At 34.5% G+C, this 20,277-nt stretch overlaps 1 protein-coding gene across 1 annotated transcript in view; it reads right to left on the bottom strand.

Moving 5' to 3' along the window:
- Window positions 1-19,543, bottom strand: part of TRDN (triadin) — a 441,243-nt gene extending 421,700 nt beyond the window's left edge. The window contains 1 exon segment of the mRNA XM_079147356.1: window positions 19,046-19,543. Within this exon segment, the coding sequence (XP_079003482.1) occupies window positions 19,046-19,067 (22 nt within the window). The 5' untranslated portion in view covers window positions 19,068-19,543.
- Window positions 19,544-20,277: the final 734 nt, after the last annotated feature.

Below are 20,277 nucleotides of genomic sequence, written 5' to 3'. Positions count from 1 at the left end.
TTTCTCTTCCTTTTCTTTTATCATAGGATATCTATTGGTTTATTCATTTCAGTTGAAAAACTGGAATCTGAAGCCAAAAGCAGAGTTATCCCCTAATAACTCTTAAACTGCCATAGGAGCTTCCTATTCAAAGTGTGGTCCGCGCATCAGAAGCAACCTCATCAGAGGGGCTTATTAAGAATATGGATCCTGGGCTGGGGAGATAGCTCAGTTGGTAAAGTGCTTGCCTTACAAGTACAGGGCCCTGGGTTCAATCCCCAGCACCGCAAACAAACAAACAAAAAAAAGAATATGGATCCTCATTCTTCAACCCAAAACTATTGAATCAGAATAACTTTAACAAGTAATTTACATGCACATTAAGGTTTAGGATGCATTATTCTAGGTATGCATAAAGCACTTTTAACTTAAACTTCTCACCATGCAAAGAACACATGAATGTTACCATGGGACAATGTTTGGGTATGCACTTTTTGCAATCTTTCCTTGTCCAATCCCAAATTGACCCTTTTAATGTTAATTTAAATATATATGAAATATAAATTTAGAAAAATAAAACATACTTTAAATTTTCTTAGAATTAAAATATTACTACTAGCTTCTGATTTTAAGCTACTATCATATTTAAAGTAAAATGTTTTAGAAATTATGTTTTAATTACACTTGTCAAGGAATATCTCTGTATAACAGCACCATAACATTTTGTAGGATGGTTAAATACATTTTAAAGTTAAGTTTCAAAAAAACTCAAATAATTTCTCTTACTGCTTCATGCAGTGTGATAAGTTGTAGTAACTTAGTATTTACTAGGATAAATTTTTAGTTTCATATTTTATTCTATGTATCACAAATCTAATATATGCACACATAATATTTATTCATATGCATTTATACTGTATAAATGCCATATAAATGTTATGTATATGTGATTTATTACCATTTACAATGTTGCTCTGTTGTTTCCGAAATTTTTGCTCTGAATTTTTAAATTTACTATTTATCAATAAAAATGTCTACCTGCATTCTGCCCTTTAATGGAATTTTTTTCTTTCATTATTTCAACAATTTTACCAATTTTTTTTTTTTTTGCTAATTAGTTATACATGAGAGTAGAGTGCATTTTGACACATCTTAAATAAATGGAGTATAACTTCTCATTGTCCTGATTGTACATGATGTAGAATTATGCATGTAATGATAAATGCACATAGGGTAACAATGTCCAATCCTACTACCCTTCCAAACCCCATACCCTCTCCCCTCACTTCACTCTCTTCTGTCTAATCCAAAGTACGTCTATTCTTCCCCAGGCCCCCCACCCCTATAGTGAATTAGCATCTTCATATCAGAGAAAACATCAGCCTCTGGTTCTTTGGGATTGTCTTATTTCTCTTAGCATGGTATATTCTCCAGCTCCATCCATTTACCACCAACTGCCATAATTTTATTCTTCTTTAAGACTGAGTAACATTCCATTGTGTATAAATACACATTTTCTTTATCCATTCATCTGCTGAAGGGCACCCAGCTTGGTTCCACAGTTTATCTATTGTGAATTGAGCTGCTGTAAACACTGATGAGGCTGCTACCCTAGAGTATGCTGACTTTAAGTCCTTTGGGTATAGGCCAAGGGGTGGGATAGCTGGGTCAAATGGTGGTTCCATTCCAAGTTTTCTCAGGAATCTCCACACTGCTTTCCTTAGTGGTTGAACCAATCTGCAGTCCCACCAGCAATGTATGAGTGCACCTTTTTCCCCACATCCTTGCCAACATTTATTGTTGCTTGTATTCTTGGCGATTGCCATTCTGACTGGAGTGAGGTGGAATCTCAGTGTAGTTTTGATTTGCCTTTCTCCAATTACTAGAGATGTTGAATATTTTTTCCATACATTTGTTGATCAATTATATTTCTTCTTCTGTGAAGTGTCTGTTCAGTTCCTTAGTCCATTTACTGATTGGGTTAAGTGTTTTGATGGTGTTGAGTTTTTTGAGTTCTTTATATATCTTGGAGATTAATGCTTTATCAAATAAAGATATGTCTAACTATATTTTCATACCTTCTTCCTGTATCTCACTCTTTCTTCTTTTGTTTTCTAATGCAATCCTGGGGGTTGAATCCAGGGCTCCGAGCATGCTAGTCAAGAGTTCTACCACTGAAACCCACTCCATTCCTTATCTCACCTTCTCATCTCCTTTTTCTCTAAGTGGTCTTATTTGGAAGATGTTTAAGCATAAAGACTGCATTTGAGGTTGAAGATCAACAGGAACCTCATTTAAAAATACTACTTGAGAAGTCTTACAGGAAAGAATGTTTCAGGGTTGAATACAAAAGACAGATATATTTATTTCAGTTTGAACAGCAAGAAGAGGGATCATATCCTTCACTTGCCTCAAACACATCAGGTTTAGCTGGTTTGACTGTGGGTTCCATGAAATTAACCTGTGACCTGATTTTTCTAACTTCAATAGTGTCTGCTTTCAATTAACAGGCTCCATTCAGAGGAAAATGTACACAGCTTCCTGGTGGGTGCAAGCCTAGAAAGATGAAGGATGCCCATTTCAAGGAAGGACAATGTATCCTGGTCTAAGAACTGATTGGGGCATGTGGTTAAAGAAGTTCACATTATAATCCTATAGACAGTGTGGACAATATTTATGAAATATTGTCTGCAGATGAAAAATAAAATGTGCAAAGTCACTGATTATAGAACAGTCAGGTTGTGTTTCAGAAATGTTATTTAACTGAATGGAAGCAGCTTAACCACAGAGGTATTAAGAAGGAATGAACACAGCACCAACTACAACCATTCTTTCCTAAGATTTTCAAATACCCATTTGAAAAAACAAAGCAAAACAGAACAACAACAGCAAAAAAATAAAATGAAGTGACTCTCTAACTTCGCTCCTTATTAGGAGGAAAATGTTAACTTACTAGAAAGCTCAATTTCTTAGAGAGAAAGTCAGCATACATTGCTGCAGAAAGAATGACCTAATTAATTATAAATCTATTTCTAGTTGTTCCTATGATGAGATTTGTGATTTTGAGAAAGGGATTCCTTTTTAGTCTCAGATTTATTTTTATGCTAATGAAATAAGTCAATGTAAATACCACATAGTCTCACTTATATGTGAAATTTAAAACAGTTGAACTCAAAGAAGCAGGATGTGGAATGATGGTTATATTAGGTTGGGAAACAGGAGCAGGATGGGAAATGATGGTCAAGTATAAAATCTCATTTACACAGGAGAAATATGGTTGGTTGGTTTCCTTTCTTGCTTGCTTATTTCAAGATCTATTGCACAGCATGTTGAATATAGTTAATAATATATATTTTATATTTCATAATTTCCAAGAGAGTAAATTTGAAATGTTCTCCCAACAAAACATGTTAAGTACTTGAAGATAAATATGTTAACTATCTTGATTTATTTATTTCACATTATATTAAGTCACAATAAGACTTTAATCCCATAAATATATATAATTATAAATTGGCAAAATACAATAAAACATAAAATTTTAAAAGTGATTTGTGAAAAATATTTCAAAAAAAATAAATTTGAAATTCTTCTATATCATGTTTATATAAACCCTCTGAATGCCTAAGAGAAAGACAGTAACCAAATAGACACTAAGTATATTAGTTTCCTACTGCTGTTGTAACAAATTATCACAAACTGAGCTGCTTAAAACAACATAAATTTACCAATTTGTGGCTCAGAATTTCAATATGGAACTCAAGGAATAAAATCAAACTACCTTTGTTTCTGGAGACTGTAGGGGAGAATTCATCTTCCTGCACTTTTCAGCTTCTGTGGCTGCACTATTTGGTTCATGATCTCTTCCTTCCTTTCCTATTTAGTAGTGGCTGGCTGTGTCATGATATTATTACATCTCCCTCAGACCTCAGCCAGGAAAGATTTGATCCTTTTAAGACCTAGTGCTAGATTGGGTTCACCCAGCTAATCCAGGTTAATCCCTCCATTTTAGGTCTTTGATATAATCACATCTGCATATTTCCTTTTACCAGGTAAAGTAACATATTCACAGGTTCTGAGAATTGGGGCATAGATATTTTTGAAGACCATTGTTCCACATATCACAACAAATATTCTCAAGAGTCCATATCAATAGACATGTAAGCACTCCTCTACGAGAAATTTGACTCAGACTTGCTCAGGGGAACAAACTATTGCTTCATAGCCACAACCCACAAACATGTTATCCAAAAAAGTGTTCATTCAAGTTTGCACAAAGTCCAAGTGAATTGGTACCCTCACCTGAGAATCTAGTTCTATCAACAACAGGAATCATCTCCTCTTCTTCGTTCTTTTTTCATTAATATAACTTGTAATTAGGTCATTGTATTATACTAATTAATATTTATTAAATATCTTTTGGAAAATAAGTGAATGAATGTGTAGATAAATAAATGATGGAATTAAAAGAGGGATATAATTATACTACTGCCTCAAATCATGTTGGATCTGGCTGACAGAATCAGATGCTGAATGAGTTACCATTATTCATCGGGTAATGTGGTAATGCAGATTTAAATTGGTAGTAGTGTACAAGATGGATTACAGGTCAGAAGTTTAGATGAATGCTTATATCAGTTGTCTATTGCAGTATAACACAACATTCCAAAACTTAGTGGTCCAAATTACTAACAACTGTAATCATTTATTTTTCTCAGAAATTTGTAATTTGTAAGAGCCCACAGGCATGTCTTGTCTTTGTTTAAAATGACTCATTTGGGAACTGGAGGATCCATTTTCAAGATGGCTTATTCATATGACTGGAAAGTCCGTGCTGGCTGTTGGCTAGAAGCTCAGCTGTGTATATAGGCCAAGGTCCTGTGCTCTCATTATAGGGCTCCTCCAAGGCTGCTTGAGCTTTTTTACAGCATGGTTTCAAAAGCAATTATCCCAAGGGAGCAACATAGATATGCCTGCATTTTTTTAAATCTATCTTTGGAAGTCATTTCATTGTACTTTATTTTTTGAATCTGTCACACAGGTTTCTCTGAGATCAAGAGGAAGAAAAATGTACCTCATCTCTTAATGGAAGAAGAATGAAGGCCACATTATAAGAAGAGTGTGTGAATGGGAAATCTTGTTGCAGCCACTTTTGAAAAATATGACCTCCCACATACAGGTGTCCAAATACTAAATGATAGGACCTTAAATTAGAGAATAGGTATTACAATGGGTATAAACAGGAAGATGTGGATGTAAGAAATGAGGAATCCAAACACTGGAGACTTAGTTAACAGGCAAAAGAACTCTAGAAGCCCAGAGGAACAGCTGATTGAGGAAAAGTTAATGAGTATCAGTACAGGCATGTTGAATTCTTGGCCTCTACACATCTTAACTGTCTTCCAGGCAAATAGTTCTAACTCTGATTTTTTTTTTTTTTTTTTTCCGTATCTATCTTCAGATTTCCATTGCTCATGAAAAGAATCTTATTATTGTATATAATTATAAATTTATCTTGGAAAGCATCCTATACTGTTGTATGTGAATTTTAAGTCACTATACCACATGCTTATTTTGGATCTTTCTTCCCAATATAATTGGAAAAATAATCATCTCTTGTTATCAGTAGGGATTGATTCCAGAACCACCATTGGTTCTGGATGCCAAAATCCATGGACACACAAGCTCCTTATGCAAAACAACAAGATTCGCATATAACCTATATATATCTTCCTGTATACTTTAAGCCATCTCTAGATTATTTATAATATCTAATAAAATGTGAATTCTATGTAAATAGTTATAATACTATGTTGTTCAGGGAATAAGGACAAAGCGAAAAATCTGTACACATTCAGTGCAGTTATAATTTTTAAAATAATTTTTCTATCTGCTTTTGGCTTTATATGCACATGTGGAATCCATGGATTCAGAAGGCAAACTGCATTTGCTTTTCTAGTAAGTTCCTAATTGCTGCTGAAGCTGTTGATATGGGGACCAAAATTTGTGAATCTCTGATCTAGGAAGTTGAAACATTTTTGGAATTTTCCAAAGTTGCTATTTCCACAAGTCTTATGGACATTCTGGCATTTTGAACCAAATTGAAAAACAAAAAGAATTGTCTAATGTATACATGCCCTTCACAACTTTTCACCAATAAACAGAATTTTTCCATTTTCACTTTTAGACAGAATGCAAGGGGATATAAATTCACTTTTAATCCTTCTCTTCTCACTCACTGAGGCAGAGTTAGGCTTTCTCTCTCAATGAAATTTCCTTCTATTAAACTGGAATTTGAATTGTCTTTGAAAGGTCAAGCTAGCAAAATGAACACAAAATTGATAAAGTTAACTTTCTGAAGTGGTCACCTGTCCAAGATAGGAGGTCTTAATCTAAAACAGGAAGAGTAGGAGTAGAAACACATGTAAGAGTTGCCTGAACATGATAATGTCATTAAAGTCTTATATTAAAGATTATATCCACTGAATAGAATAAGAAGAGGGGGAGGGATCCAAGAAAAAGGGAGTCAAATAAGCAAGAATTTGGCTGCACTCAGCAGTGGCAAAAAGAGCAACAGTGTACAAAACCTGGTGACTAGTATCCTTGTCATCATATAGGTGTGTTCTAACAGCTGAAGAACTCTGTACAAATAGGGAGATTGTTCACTGCTGTTAGTCCAACTGTAAGCACAAGGGTTGACTGTGAGGAAACATGGCCACCAGCAGATATTTGTTAAGTAATCTCTTTTTTGTGCCTGGTTCTACAAGTCAATTTTAGAGTTGTTGCCTACGGAATCTCTAAGAGGTCACTATTTTAGTGGATTACTTCTTTATCTCTGAGAAGTTATTCTGTTCATTCTTCCTTGATCCTCCAAACACTCATTTTCTAGAATTTTCAAATTTTTTAGCTATTCAAATTTCTTCTGAAAAGCAAGGTAAAGTATTTCTAGTAGATAGCCTTGGGGCCACCCTTTCTCCATGCTCTTCAAGTGGCTTTAAATGAAATTACAGGCTATTTAATTTGAGTGAGTGAAGTGTCTTCTATTCCCACCGAATATACTTTTTTATCACAGGAAATAGCACCATGAAAGATATGTACTTTGCTGATGGAATCATAGAATATTAAGACTAAAAAGTAGAATGAATATAGTAGTATTGTTCATAATATTTCCCCATTGGGGGGAAAAGTGTCTGAGGGTTAGTGACTTTCACACAGTGGAATACTGTGCAGAAAGAAGCCTAATATTAGCTACAGCTACATAAGATACAGATGGCTCTCATAGTGTTGAATTAATGCAGCAAAACAAAGAAAAATACATGCTGTGTGGCTCCATTTATATAAAGAACAAACTTGGCAGAATTTCACTATTATTTATATACATGGAGATCATAAAACTATAAAATAAGGAAATTGCCAGAAAACATTTGGAATGGTTGTTTTCCATAGAAGAAGGGTTGGAAGAAGAGGAACCTTGATTGAGAAGTGACACCAAAGTGAGAGTCAGTGTGTGGGCAGACAAAAAGATATATGCCTCAAAAGCACAAGAATTAGTTTCCTGACCTGCATGGACTTCAACCTTTTTTTCTGTTTATTAAATAATAAATAAATGCATGCAATCTACATACCTTTAACAGTCTACATTTTTCAAATGGAAAAATTGCCAAAAGAATTTTGGATATTCTCACCACAAAGAAATGATAAATGTTTGAGGAGATATATGTATTTAGACTTATTTCAATATCACACAACATATGCAGGTATTGAAACATTGCATGGTATGCTGTTAACGTTTATAGCTCTTTATGTCTCAGTTACAAATATGTAGGTAAAAAGAAAAACATTTTAAAACTATGTTAATAATATTACTTTAAATCTTAAATGATGAGAGATGACATCTCTTGGAAACCAAGTGGGACAATATTATTCAACAATCACCACAGTTTTCTAATTCTTTTTACATTCATTGATAGAGTCCTTATGCATTCTAGCCTCTAGCTCAGTATTACCTAGAGACTTAACTGTAGTTGAATTTCTGTGTGAAATTTGAAAACACATTTGTAACACATTTGTCATTGTGGTAGTGCTGCCGAGAATTAAAGATACACAGAAGCTACTCAAACAGGCATGTAGAGCTCAAAATATCACCATATAAGGTGACTATTAAGTCAAGAAATGTAATCCACCCTTAACTTTGCTATTTTGCTTCTACAAAACTGCATCAGGCAAATTTACAAAGTATTGTCTTTCAGTTTACCGGTCAGAGCTACTTCCACCTGTGCCTCTCCTCAGATTATGCTATCACTGCTCAACTCATTAGCTCAAGGGCACAGAAAATGAGCCATCACCTTTCACTGACTTTTCTCAAAGGGGAAATGTTTCATTCCCTTTAGTTTAAAGTGTAAATCCCTTTGCCCTGTGATTCCTTAAAGTGAGCATTTTTGTTTATTTCTCCCATAGAATTATAAGTAGGAAGTCAAGGCAGACAAATACAGTTACATTTCAATAAGGATTTCATTCTATCCCAAGTAATTCTAATCATAGAATTCGATGGCTATACTTTAGTATACTAACTCTAAATTGGTAACTGACTGGAGAATACTAAAATGACCTTCACACCAATCTGAATCTCTCATATGAACCTAAAAAGAATCTTCTATATAAAATTGGGAGACCGCTGAGCTCAGAGTTTCTTCTTGTTGAATATTTTGACCCCACTCCTATCAAAACTACCATTAGCACCTATGCTCATTTTTCTTTTAGGCTCTTGTTGGATGTTAACTGGGGCATAGTTCAGCATCACTTTAATACAATTTTTGAAAAATTTTGTGCAGTCATATCTATGGTGAGTGTTGCTATTGGACATTAATCATCTCACATTCTTCAAGAATCTGTCTCCTCCAGCTTTGTGCATAAAGTCCTAAAAAATATGAAATAATTGTTTGTTAAATAAATAAACCTAGAATTTTTAGGATCTAGAGTTATTGTTAAAATTTAATTTTTTCCATCTAAGTCCTTAGACTTCCATTTAGAAACACACTTCAGGTTCTAACAAATATCAGTCTCTGATCCATGTTCCATTTTCCTCTTGCTCCTCAGGTTTCCTGATAGTCATGTCTCATAAAAATTGATTTGTTGTTTTATTTTGGTTCACTTCCTAATTGTTTCATATGTGTAAGTGGTATATATTTTAAACTTCAATGATGAGAAATTAGGAAATCTGTCTCACAATTTTTATCTCTAATTTTATCTGTGTTGCTTTTAGAGAACTAAGAACTAGCAGCCTATATCACATGATTTTTATATAATTATCTCATCCCTTGGGCCCTAGATTTATGTATATTTCATTTTTTATCTCCAGACATAGAACAGTAACTGGCAAAAGCAATTACCAAATATGTGTGTGTGTATTCAAGAGAATGAATATTTTTCAGGGTATTAGCAATCTTGCTCCTATCCATCCACAGGTAAGTGTCAAAGTGATGGGAGAGAGATAAAACACTATGTTCCTAAACACCTGGGTAGAGAGAGTTCATGTCACTCACAGAGACCCATACCAGTAGATGGTTATAATGAGCATTCCAACAAAGACCTGTGAGGCATTTCAAATCCAGACAGACAGTGTAGAAAACTGAGTAGATAAACATGGTCTACTTAATTCAAGAGAGAGCCATAATTTTCCGGCAACTGTCAGAACTATTAGTTCTTATATAACTCTCAGTCACTATGAACAAAGCCTCTAGTGGATTCCTCTACTTCTTGCTTTAATCTAGTCATTCCTGTTACCCTAAGTACTTCCTACTCACATCTTCCAAGTCTTGACCTATGAACCACATCTTTTCACCCTTTGCTTGAGAAAGGCCTTTCCCCAGGATCTTGAAAGCCCTTTTGCCTTGCTCCTATGCTTAACACAATGCCTTTGTACCAAATCTTGATGAGGCCACTAGCTTGAACCACTAGTTCTCGGCATACTTAGAACACTTACCACCATTTGTTCCTTAATAGCTGATTTTTCATTGTTTACCTGAAGAAACTTATTTAGGGATTACCTGACAGTGTTATTTCATTATTTCTGTATGAACTGGAAATGGTGCTGAATATATATATGCTAAGCTCAAAGTAGTACAAGTGGGACTCAGAAGCAGTGATAGAGGAACAAACAGTGTAAGAACATGCACATCGGGAAAAGCAGAACTAGGGATCATAATAAACAACTGGTTCAAAATAAGTGAGGGGCAGGAGACATCCAGCCTATTCAATATTCTGGTAGTAGAGTACACTAACAAAATTAAGGTATCTAAACAAGGATTGTCACCCAATTTCTTAGCCAGTTAACTCTGTACCTTGATCATTCCAGGGCCTCATCCCACAGACTAATGCCTCCTGTCTCTGTTTCCTTCATCTCTACATTGATCAAACCTACTCTTGATCCCTCTTTTCCTTGGCTGAACATCTCACCTTCTGGACAAAGCCATGAGCCCTGTAAATTATCAGTATCAACAACAGAATATCATTTACTTATCATAAAATTGTGTCCTGCAAGTTTCAGTGTGTGCTCACTAATTATAAGGTTTAATAATAGCATGTCATTATTTAACTAAATTATACAACATTATTCATAATTCCAAATTGCAGTCATATGTTTTCAAGTCTGTGTAGTCTTCATTCATTCTCGTTTTTGTGTGTGTGTGTGTTTTTTTTTTTTTTTTTTTGCTCTTTTCTGTTTGCATTTCAATCTACTGTATCAGAGGCAGAGACCTAATATTATTTATTTTTCTGTTCCCATCGGCAAGCATTCAACCTGGTACATAAAAGATGCTAAAATTCTGAATACAAATGAACCTCTGACATGACATACTGCTGCATAATTCTATCTATGTCAATAATTCCATAGTCTAAAAGTTTGTTATATTTCAGGTAGAGGTAATTTGCCTTTCTCTAAATGTAATGCCTAAGACTTCTACAGATTTAAATTCAGGAGCTTGATGTTTTATCAAATTACAGTCACTTATAGATTTTATAGAACACTCATTTTTCTCTAGGCAATTATATGTATTAAATAAGAATAACCATGGTCAAAAGTAATAGTTCTAGCACTGAATACCAAAAAAGTGACACTGTATTTGTCATTTTTGTCTTGATTTTACATCCAGTTGTCTACTTCAAACAGAAAGTTCTGTTAATCACATGAGGTTTTTATTTAAAAGGCAACAATGACTTTTCCAAGGAAGCCTTGGTAAAGAGTATTTTGAAAGTTTAAATAAATGGAAATGGATTCTCTTATATTCACAAATTCTCCTATTACCTTCACATTATTAAAATGAACTTTGAAATACTAAGAATTTTCCTCCTCCTTTGTTTTTCTCTCTATTTCAGTAAACTGTGTCAGGGAGGGCAAAATGATGCAGCAAAGGAGTAGCAAAAACCAGGCTGTCACAGAGTTCTAGCCTCATGCCGGCTGAATAAAGTCAACTTTTCCCTGCATTTGCAGATTGCCAAATGCAAATTATCTTCATTCTCATAGTTTAAAAGATTATATCTTTTTCTTGTTGAACTGAAGACCACATGCACCAGCTCCTGCCACAGATACAAAATTAAAAATATCTGTACCGTATATATTTAAATATAATATTTAAAGTACATTGTGAGAGGGGCTCTGCAGTTCATGAGGAAACAACTCATTTACATACCAAAGGATCTCTCAGAATTGTAAACTGTGTATCTTTTAACAGTGACTTAAGGCACAGAGATGTGGAGATGTTTGATGTTTAGAGAGCATAACTTGGATAGAAAGAAGGAGGATTTTATTTACCACCCATTTGCCAAGGATACTTAGTTTCCTTTGAAGATAGAAATGACTATCTTTCTGGACCAGGAAGTTCACCTATTTCTGCATAACCCTCACCTGGGGCAATGCATGTTTATTTGACAATAAATAAGCACTTCCTATCAGAAACTATGCATGTCACTCATTTCATCCAGAGCAGGCAGGAATGAGGGAAAGCAAAAACTTAACCTTGATAGATCGTCGTAGAACTTTAATTCAAACAGATCTTAACTTCCTGAATTCATTCTCCTTAAAATGCCTTATATTAGATAATATTCATGTTTTTATATATTAAGTTTATGCCCGAAAGGATTTTTTTTTAATTTTGAAGAATAGGAAATAATAATGTTTTAATACTGTAAACTACAAATATCAGAACTATAAAACCAGTAGATTAACTGAAAAATCTTAACCATTTATGTACTGTCTTTTCACATTGATATGTTCAGCCAAAGGTCAATGTAGATGATTTTAAAATTGCTAATTGCCCTATTTTATGTTTCTTTAATATTAAATATTCCTAACTGATTAAAAATTAATGTAAACAACATTGGAGACTTTAAATCTCTAAGGGTTCCTAAGCCTTTACTATAATAGCTGAATAACCTCATTTCATTTTTGCATTGTAAAAATAACATAAGTTTCAATTAACAGTCACAATGATGGCCAAATATAAAGAGGAAAACATTAAGAAGCATTTAAGCCAATAAACAGAATGTTTTCCATGGGTACTGTGTGCTTATGGAGTAGGGAGTAAAAAGAGTCACTATTACAAATAATAACAACTGAACAAAAAAGCTTCTTAGTGGAACCCAGCTAGGTCTCTTACTGCAGATATATATTCTGTTCAGTTTTACTACAGATTTGACATCATGACTGTTTTGTCCCATTAAAAAAACAAAGAGCAGGAGGGTGTGGGGGTATGAAGGATGGTAGGATGAGACAGATATTACCCTGTGTACATGTATGATTACACAAATGGTGTGAATTTAACTGGTGTACAACCATAGAAATGAAAAGTCGTACCCCATTTGTGTACAGTGAATCAAAATGCAGTCTGTAAAAATAAAAAAAAAAATAAATAAAGACTTCATGTTCAAAAAGAAAAAAAAAATAGAATGATCTTTTAAAAAGCTGAAAATATTCCTCTCAACATATTGTTAACAAGTAACGAGTTTCATCTGCTAACTTATGGCCCATTGTGTAGGAAATCCCCTGCACCCCTCATTAGACTCTCATTCTCTCCAGACTGGTGAAGAAGCACAACTAGTGCTTGAACTTTGATTTCTGACTTGAAACTACACCCACTTTCTACTTTACCATGCTACCTTCCATTTTTAAATTATTCTTTTTAATTTTTATGCAATATTTGTACATAGGAGAGCAGGCAGCATTAAAAAAAAGGAAGGCAATCTCCCACCCATTAGTACTTGTATAGTTAAAACCTTGGATTTTTAAAAATGTTGCCTTCTCTTGGTTCTGCTAATTCTTCTGATTTTCAATGAAACATACAGCACTGTTTCTCACAACCGCTTTCCTTATCTTTTTCTAAATTCAACTTGAGCAGAGAAGCAGATTAAAAGTTTTACAATCAAATTGATCAGGTTTATGTGACACCTGCTTTTCAGTTTCTGTGATATTTTATAAACAAATTCAAGAGCTTAAAACCCTGCCAATAAACACAATACTCCGGGGCATAGCACATTTTAGAACTATTTTTCTTGCATCATATTGAAACTTGATTTTTAGCGGTTCCAGGTTTTTGTATGAATCACCTCGAATATCAACTTTTACTAATATCTTTGAAAGATCACTAATGATTTTGAGAAATGATATGAAACTAACCTCTAGATTTCCAAATTAAATGGACACACACACACACACACACATACACACACATATGTACTTGGGGGGGCGGGTACTAGGAATTGAACTCAGGGGCACTTGACCACTAAGCCACATCCCCAGTCCTATTTTGTATTTTATTTAGAAACAGGGTCTTACTGAGTTTAGCACCTTACTTTTGCTGAGACGGGCTTTGAACTCAAGATCCTCCTGTCTCAACCTCCGGAGCCACTGGGATTACAGACATTTGGCATAGTGTCTGGCACCACAGTTATATTTTAAAATAATTTTTACTAGCCTATTGCTTCAGATATAAAGTTTATTTCTAGGCCCTTCTGTGTATTACATGCTTCTTCCATTTCCATGCCAATAACAACAGATTGTTCAACTTAGTAGTTTATACTTACAAAGGAATTTGGTGGGCAGTGTCACTGGCCTATAGATCTTATGAAAATGAAAAGTAACATCTTATTAAAAGTTAACTATTTTACCCAAAGCATCAACCCTCTTATTTTTCCTTAATTTTCTAAAGAAGGCACTTCAATACACACAAAAGTAGACAGAATGTAATAATGAAATTCCATGTACCCATCATCAGCCATAACATATTCCACTCATATTCAATTCTACCCCTGCTACACTTCATACTTTCCCTTCAGTGTATTATTTAGAATTACAAACATATGTCATCTCATCCATATATATTTGAGTATCTCCAAATAATAAATAATTTTAAAACTTAACCACCATACAGTCATCCAACTAAAAACAGAAAAATGATTCTCTAATACCACATAACATCTAGCATATGTCAAATTTCTAATTATTTCATCAGAATTGGTTTTAAGGTTGTTTGAGTAACACCACATATTGTGATGGATTGCTCTTTTTTCTACATTTCTTTTGGTGCGTGAGTTGCTTTGGCATCTCTCTGATCCTGGTATTATTTGGAGGAACTGAGTTGTTGGTACCTGTGCTACAGGGGTTCCCACAGCCTGGAGTTGATATGCTCCTCATTCTTAGTGGAGGCTGTCTTACTCTCCTTCATCCTTTATTTTATTTTACTTGTCCTCATTCTTTCTTTACTGAGTCAAAGGAGTTGCTCCTAGCTCTTATTTTAATAGTTGATTAGGTTTTGCCAACAGTTTGCCATTTTGTGACTTTCAGACTTTTATCCCATAGATCTTTTTATTTCCCTCCATGCCATAAGTGGGGAAATAAAAAATCTTCTAATTTAACTGTGTCTCATCACGGTTCTTTTCTTCTGAATGTACTAGCTTTCCAATGCCAATTTTAAAATGTGTTCCTAGAACTAAAAATGATATTTTTATATGCCCTATTGGGTTTTTGTTGTGGTGGTGGTGGTGGTGGTCGTTGTAGTTTTGTTTTTTTTGATCTGGAGAATGAAGAACATACCCAGAAATGACTGGGGCTTGAACCCAGAGCTACATTCTCCCACACCCTCAAGTAATCTCCATTTAATGTAAAGTCACCTCTTTTGGTTTTCATAAGTTAGACACAGATGTGCAGGTTGGATCTCCTTTTAATTTCATCATTTGTTGCTCTAAGTGCTATAACTTGTGTGCTTAATTTTTAAGTAGTCTTGAGTGACATCTTGGTCTTTCTTCTTGAAAGCAATGGTGGGGATTTGGGGCTGCAGAGCCTCTAGGAGCAGTGCAATATGTAAAATAAAATTTAAAAAAAAACTGCTCTAAATTTTGAATATAAAAGCCTCTCACAGATTTGATAGTTAACAGAAGCAGTGAAATGAGTTTCAGCTAATAGAAAGAAAAGAATTCCATACATAGTGCAATGACCTTCTTTTGAACTTTGAGTTTATACACTAGCTTAGAAGTTGGAAGTCTGACATATGTTCTTCTTTTAAATAGTCTCCTTTAAGTGTTCTAGAAAATGTCAAGGTACTTATATATAGGATCATCAACTTGAATCCATTATATAAAAATGTGTATCTTCCTTTATTTTGGAACACAATTCTATAAATATCATTGCAAATCATACTATGATTATATATTAGTTAATACACAATTTGAAAACATTACATATTTTAAGAACTTTAAAAATTTTCTACCACCTTTTCAACAAAACTATTAAGAATTAAGTAAACTTTTCTTTGCTACAAATAATTATTTAAAAGTCATTTTGCACAGTAATATATACTGACAAATAGATGTTATAATACAGTCCATCTATCCATGTGGATGAAAATCTGCATGAACCCCAGAAGGGGGAATAACTTTGGCACTTGCCTAGAAATAACTGAGCTTCTGGAAGAAAGGTGAAGGGCTATTTATAGCCCTAAACCTGAGTGCTATATGAGTCTGATCCAATCTGGAGCTTGGTTTAACCTACTAAGTGTACCATGAGCCTAGTGTAGCCACTCAACAGTCACTGAAATGATACTAAGCTTTCTAAACGTCTCACAAAGTAAGAGGACATCTTCAGCCTAACTCTATAGACAGACATGGATGTGAATCTGAGGTACACCATATATAGCTGTGTGAATTTAGGCAAATTTCTTAACCTCTCTAAACCTCAGCTTCCTAATCTATAAATAGCAATTTTAAGAGTATTTCATTTCGTTGCTGTGAGGATTGAATAAGCATGTAACTAGCTTCATACAGTGCTAAACATCTTATGTCTTCAAAATAGATGAGAGTTGTTTTTATCATTGTCACTGATAATTACCTTTATTAATTTAATTTTCTTTATTAATTTATCCCAGCAGAACCAAAGGTGTTATTTCTCTAATGTCCTTTGAGGTTCAACTTTGTCTTAGTTCTCATTTTTCTATTGCTCTGTATCTGAAATGCAATTCTATATCTACGGTTATTTCCCTTCTTCCATCACATGAAATAATCCACCTTGGAACATGCAGTAGAAATCTATGTGAAGAACTCAGTAAAGACTATGCCATACACTATGGTTTAGTAAGCACTGGGAAAAGCCATGGGAGACATGGATTTTATCCTTGGACCTCCCCTAATTACCAGTGATCATAGAAGTGCACTAGGATTGATGTGACCTGAACTGCTCATCAATAAAATTAAAGATACTGTACTTGAGCTCTCTAAGGTAAGCTCTAGCTCACACTTCCTTCAGTGTTTGGTTTTGTGGGGATAATTGAATGGAAAGGATAATTGGAAGTTGACACAGGGCTTCTAATGTAGTGCTTATAATGTGTCCAAAAGTTGCTGAGACAGAAGTATAGCACATTTAGAAAAGACTATTCTAAGCTGAAGGAATAATGACTTGTACCAAGGTTCTGTACAAAAGCATGCCTATTATAAAACATTGGAAAAGGGGTACTGTAGATATGGCACAAAAAGTTGGAATTACAAAGACAAAATGTAATAGAGCAGCATGCAAAATTCTGTGGATAACTACAGAGAATTACTGTGGTACCAACCTTAAAATGCTAAATTCACTGAGTTGGCAATCTAATTTTCATTTGAGAATTAAAGTTAATAAATCATTCCAGAAAAGGAATAACTGCATCATTGAGGTTCAGATGACATTGATCAATTGAACTGTGAAAATCAGGGAGCGGGAAATGTCCATCACCCAGAAATTAGAGGGCACTTTTCTTTCTTAAATTTATTGCATTCAATTATTTTACCGGTCACTCACTCCCAAAGGCCTTCCATGGCCCCTTTTACTCCCACAGGGAAAAAAGAAAAAAGTGTTCAGGATTCTCCCATAAAAAGTCTAATGAATCAAGTACAAAAGAACATAGACCATCACCCATAGGCACACCAAAAATGATTCAGCCAGCTGACCTCCTGAATTATCTGGCAGTACACACCCAAATGGAGGTGGGGACACGTACTCATAGGCATCTTAATAACTTGTGCAGGGCTAAGCAAGAAACTTTTATAGACAACCCTCTTCAAGACAAACTAAAGGTCACATGATACAGAATATCTCAGGAACAGGAAAAAATACTATTTATATTTAGTTAGCAAATTCTGAACTAAAATTGGTAATCATAAACCTGATATCCTCCTACAGAAAGAAAACAGAAATTAGATTAAGGGAGTTGACTTCAAATCTTGGCTATGCTGTGGTCATGAGCAAGTTACAGACCTTAGAGTTACAGTTTTAATCTGCAAAACAGGTAATAATGCTGTTTAATTGAATTAAATGAGCTTTAAATAAACAAATACATGAAGTTCTGAATGAAATATCTAATACATAGAAATCTCTCAGTAATTGTTATTAATTTAGGTGCCAGACTAACTTCTCCATGGAAATAATGAGTATGACAATTCTTATAAATATTGACTGAAAATCTCCAACAGAAATCACCATGTGTCCACATTAATTTCCACCCCAAAATACCAAAACCACATATTCTATTTTTCACTTGTCTGATTAAAAAGGAACCAGCACAGCATTCAACTGGGAAGTTGTCAAAAGCACCACCTGTCTTGTTTTCTTATAGCTGTCAAAAGCAGATTTTAGATCCACCTCTCAAATTTTTATCCCAACTACAACCATACTGTGTCTGTATTCAAAATGCTTTACTTTGAAGAATTCCTTTATTGTAAGTCAGGAAAAAAAAAATGTGTGTGTGTGTGTGTGTGTAGGACTTGCTACCATAAAGAAATAATAAAAACTATGTTTTAGGTATATATAACATGTAATATTTTAGGATAAGCATTGAAACAAAACATTTATTTTAACATTAAGATAGAATTCACCATTTGGAGTGAAAGAAAAAGGACTTTGTGAAAACAATCAGAAGTCTAACACTTATTGCTTTATGTTTAAAGTTGGGTTGATTTATAGTGTGTTTGTGAAATTTCCAAATTTGTGTACCTATCTATAGAAAAATAGATACAAACTTTTCAGAGCCCTTGTACCTTAAATTTCATGTAAATTTCATCTATGCATGTGTATTCATATATGCTGATTCAAATAGAAAAACAAATTTAAGTTTTCAATTTTTAAATACCATAAAGCAAAAATGCTCAAAATCATCCTTCTACATTTAAACATTAAATGTAATATTTTCAGTTTATCACAGTCTCCATCCTTGCAAGGCTTCTAATTTTTGCTAGATGAGAGATCAGCCATGATCTTACATGACCATAGCTATTTATAGAGGTGTGGATGACAACTGTTAACTTGTGGGGCTTTTGGTGTAGCAGAGAACAGTTTCCACACGCAAAATTTCAGAGAAATCATGTCTAATTGCCCCAACACACATATCTGACAGCTTCTCACCTCGAATCCACTTCCCAGATCTTGCATAAAATCACTGAACGAGATAATTACCTAAAAGCAGCATTGTAAGTGGATGCGCTGATGGTCTCTGTGACTGTCAATTTATACCATGTCCCCCCTATGAGATTCTATGGGAAGATGGAGCAATACCTTCAGCAGTGATCTCAGTCATGGTGGTCGGGGAAAGTGAGTCAGATGGAAGGTCCGTCAAGTGGTTCTTTGCAGAATACTTTAGGATTGGAGAACCCAGGTGGAGGGGTCTGTGTTAAAACGTGAGGGCTCTTCGTTTTCCTGGCTGTTTCTGCTGCTGATTTGTTGTCCTGTTGAACTTTGCCTCTTCTCTGCAGAGTTCTCCCCCTGGAAACAACCTAAGCCCTTTCCAAAGCAGCACTTGTGGCTCAGCTAGAAGTATCAGCTTCGAACAAAAATAGCTTCATCTCCCTAGGACTCTTCAGCACTTTTTTTTTTTTTTTTCCTTTTGGCACTCTAGAGGAACACACACACACACACACACACACACACACACACACCCCAGCTCTTCAGCCCCAAACAGAGATAGGCCAAAAAGGAAAAAAAAGTCAAAAGAGCTAAAAAGTACTGTCTAATCCCCCGCAGTTTCTCTAAGATAATTACAGATCTTAGGGTCTATGTCAGAAAACATGAAATAAAGAGTTGAAAGTAATCTTATCCGTGATTGCTCAGATTTATTCTTAGTATCCTTAATGCTCAGAACATTCCTCTCTCCCTTATTTGGTTCTGGGAGTGTCCTGTAATGTCTACCAGAGGCAAAGGGGAGGGCAATCTTCAGAGATTTTCTCAAAGTTGATTCTCTATTGGTTCAAATCTACATAGCAGGTGCAGTTATTTATATAAGGATAAACTTAAATTTCCAACAATTAAACCCTGAAGTTTTCTTCTAAAGTAGTCATGTTGTACAACATTGATCATTTCTATCATGTTGTACAACATTGATAATTTCTAAACTCTAGTCAATAGAAAATATGTAATGTGAAGTAAATCATATTACTTGAGAATGAGCAAAGAATTTACTCATTTTTTTCTTTAATACCTTAGAGAAAACAAAATATTTAAATTTATCAATGAAGGAACAGAAAGGTGACACGAAGTTTAGAAATTCACAGATAATATTTCAGTAAAAGACTTGACTTTTCCCTCTTCACTTTAAAAAGAAGAATCATAGGATCAGCTAACAATTAGTCAAATTGGCTGATTAGCATTTCACCTTCTCACTCCTAGACAGGTGTTAATGAGCAGAGAAATATTCAATAGTTGGTGGTTGGAAGAAGGGGAATCAAAGGGCATTGATAATCATAAACTCTAACCAGTCCCTGAATAATCAAGGGTTGACTATATTTTCTTCT

This window comes from Sciurus vulgaris, assembly GCF_902686455.1.
Source record: "Sciurus vulgaris genome assembly, chromosome: 7".
NCBI classification, from domain to species: Eukaryota; Metazoa; Chordata; class Mammalia; order Rodentia; family Sciuridae; genus Sciurus; species Sciurus vulgaris.
The sequence above is the reverse complement of the archived record's forward strand: the minus strand, read 5'-3'. Positions and strand labels throughout refer to the sequence as shown.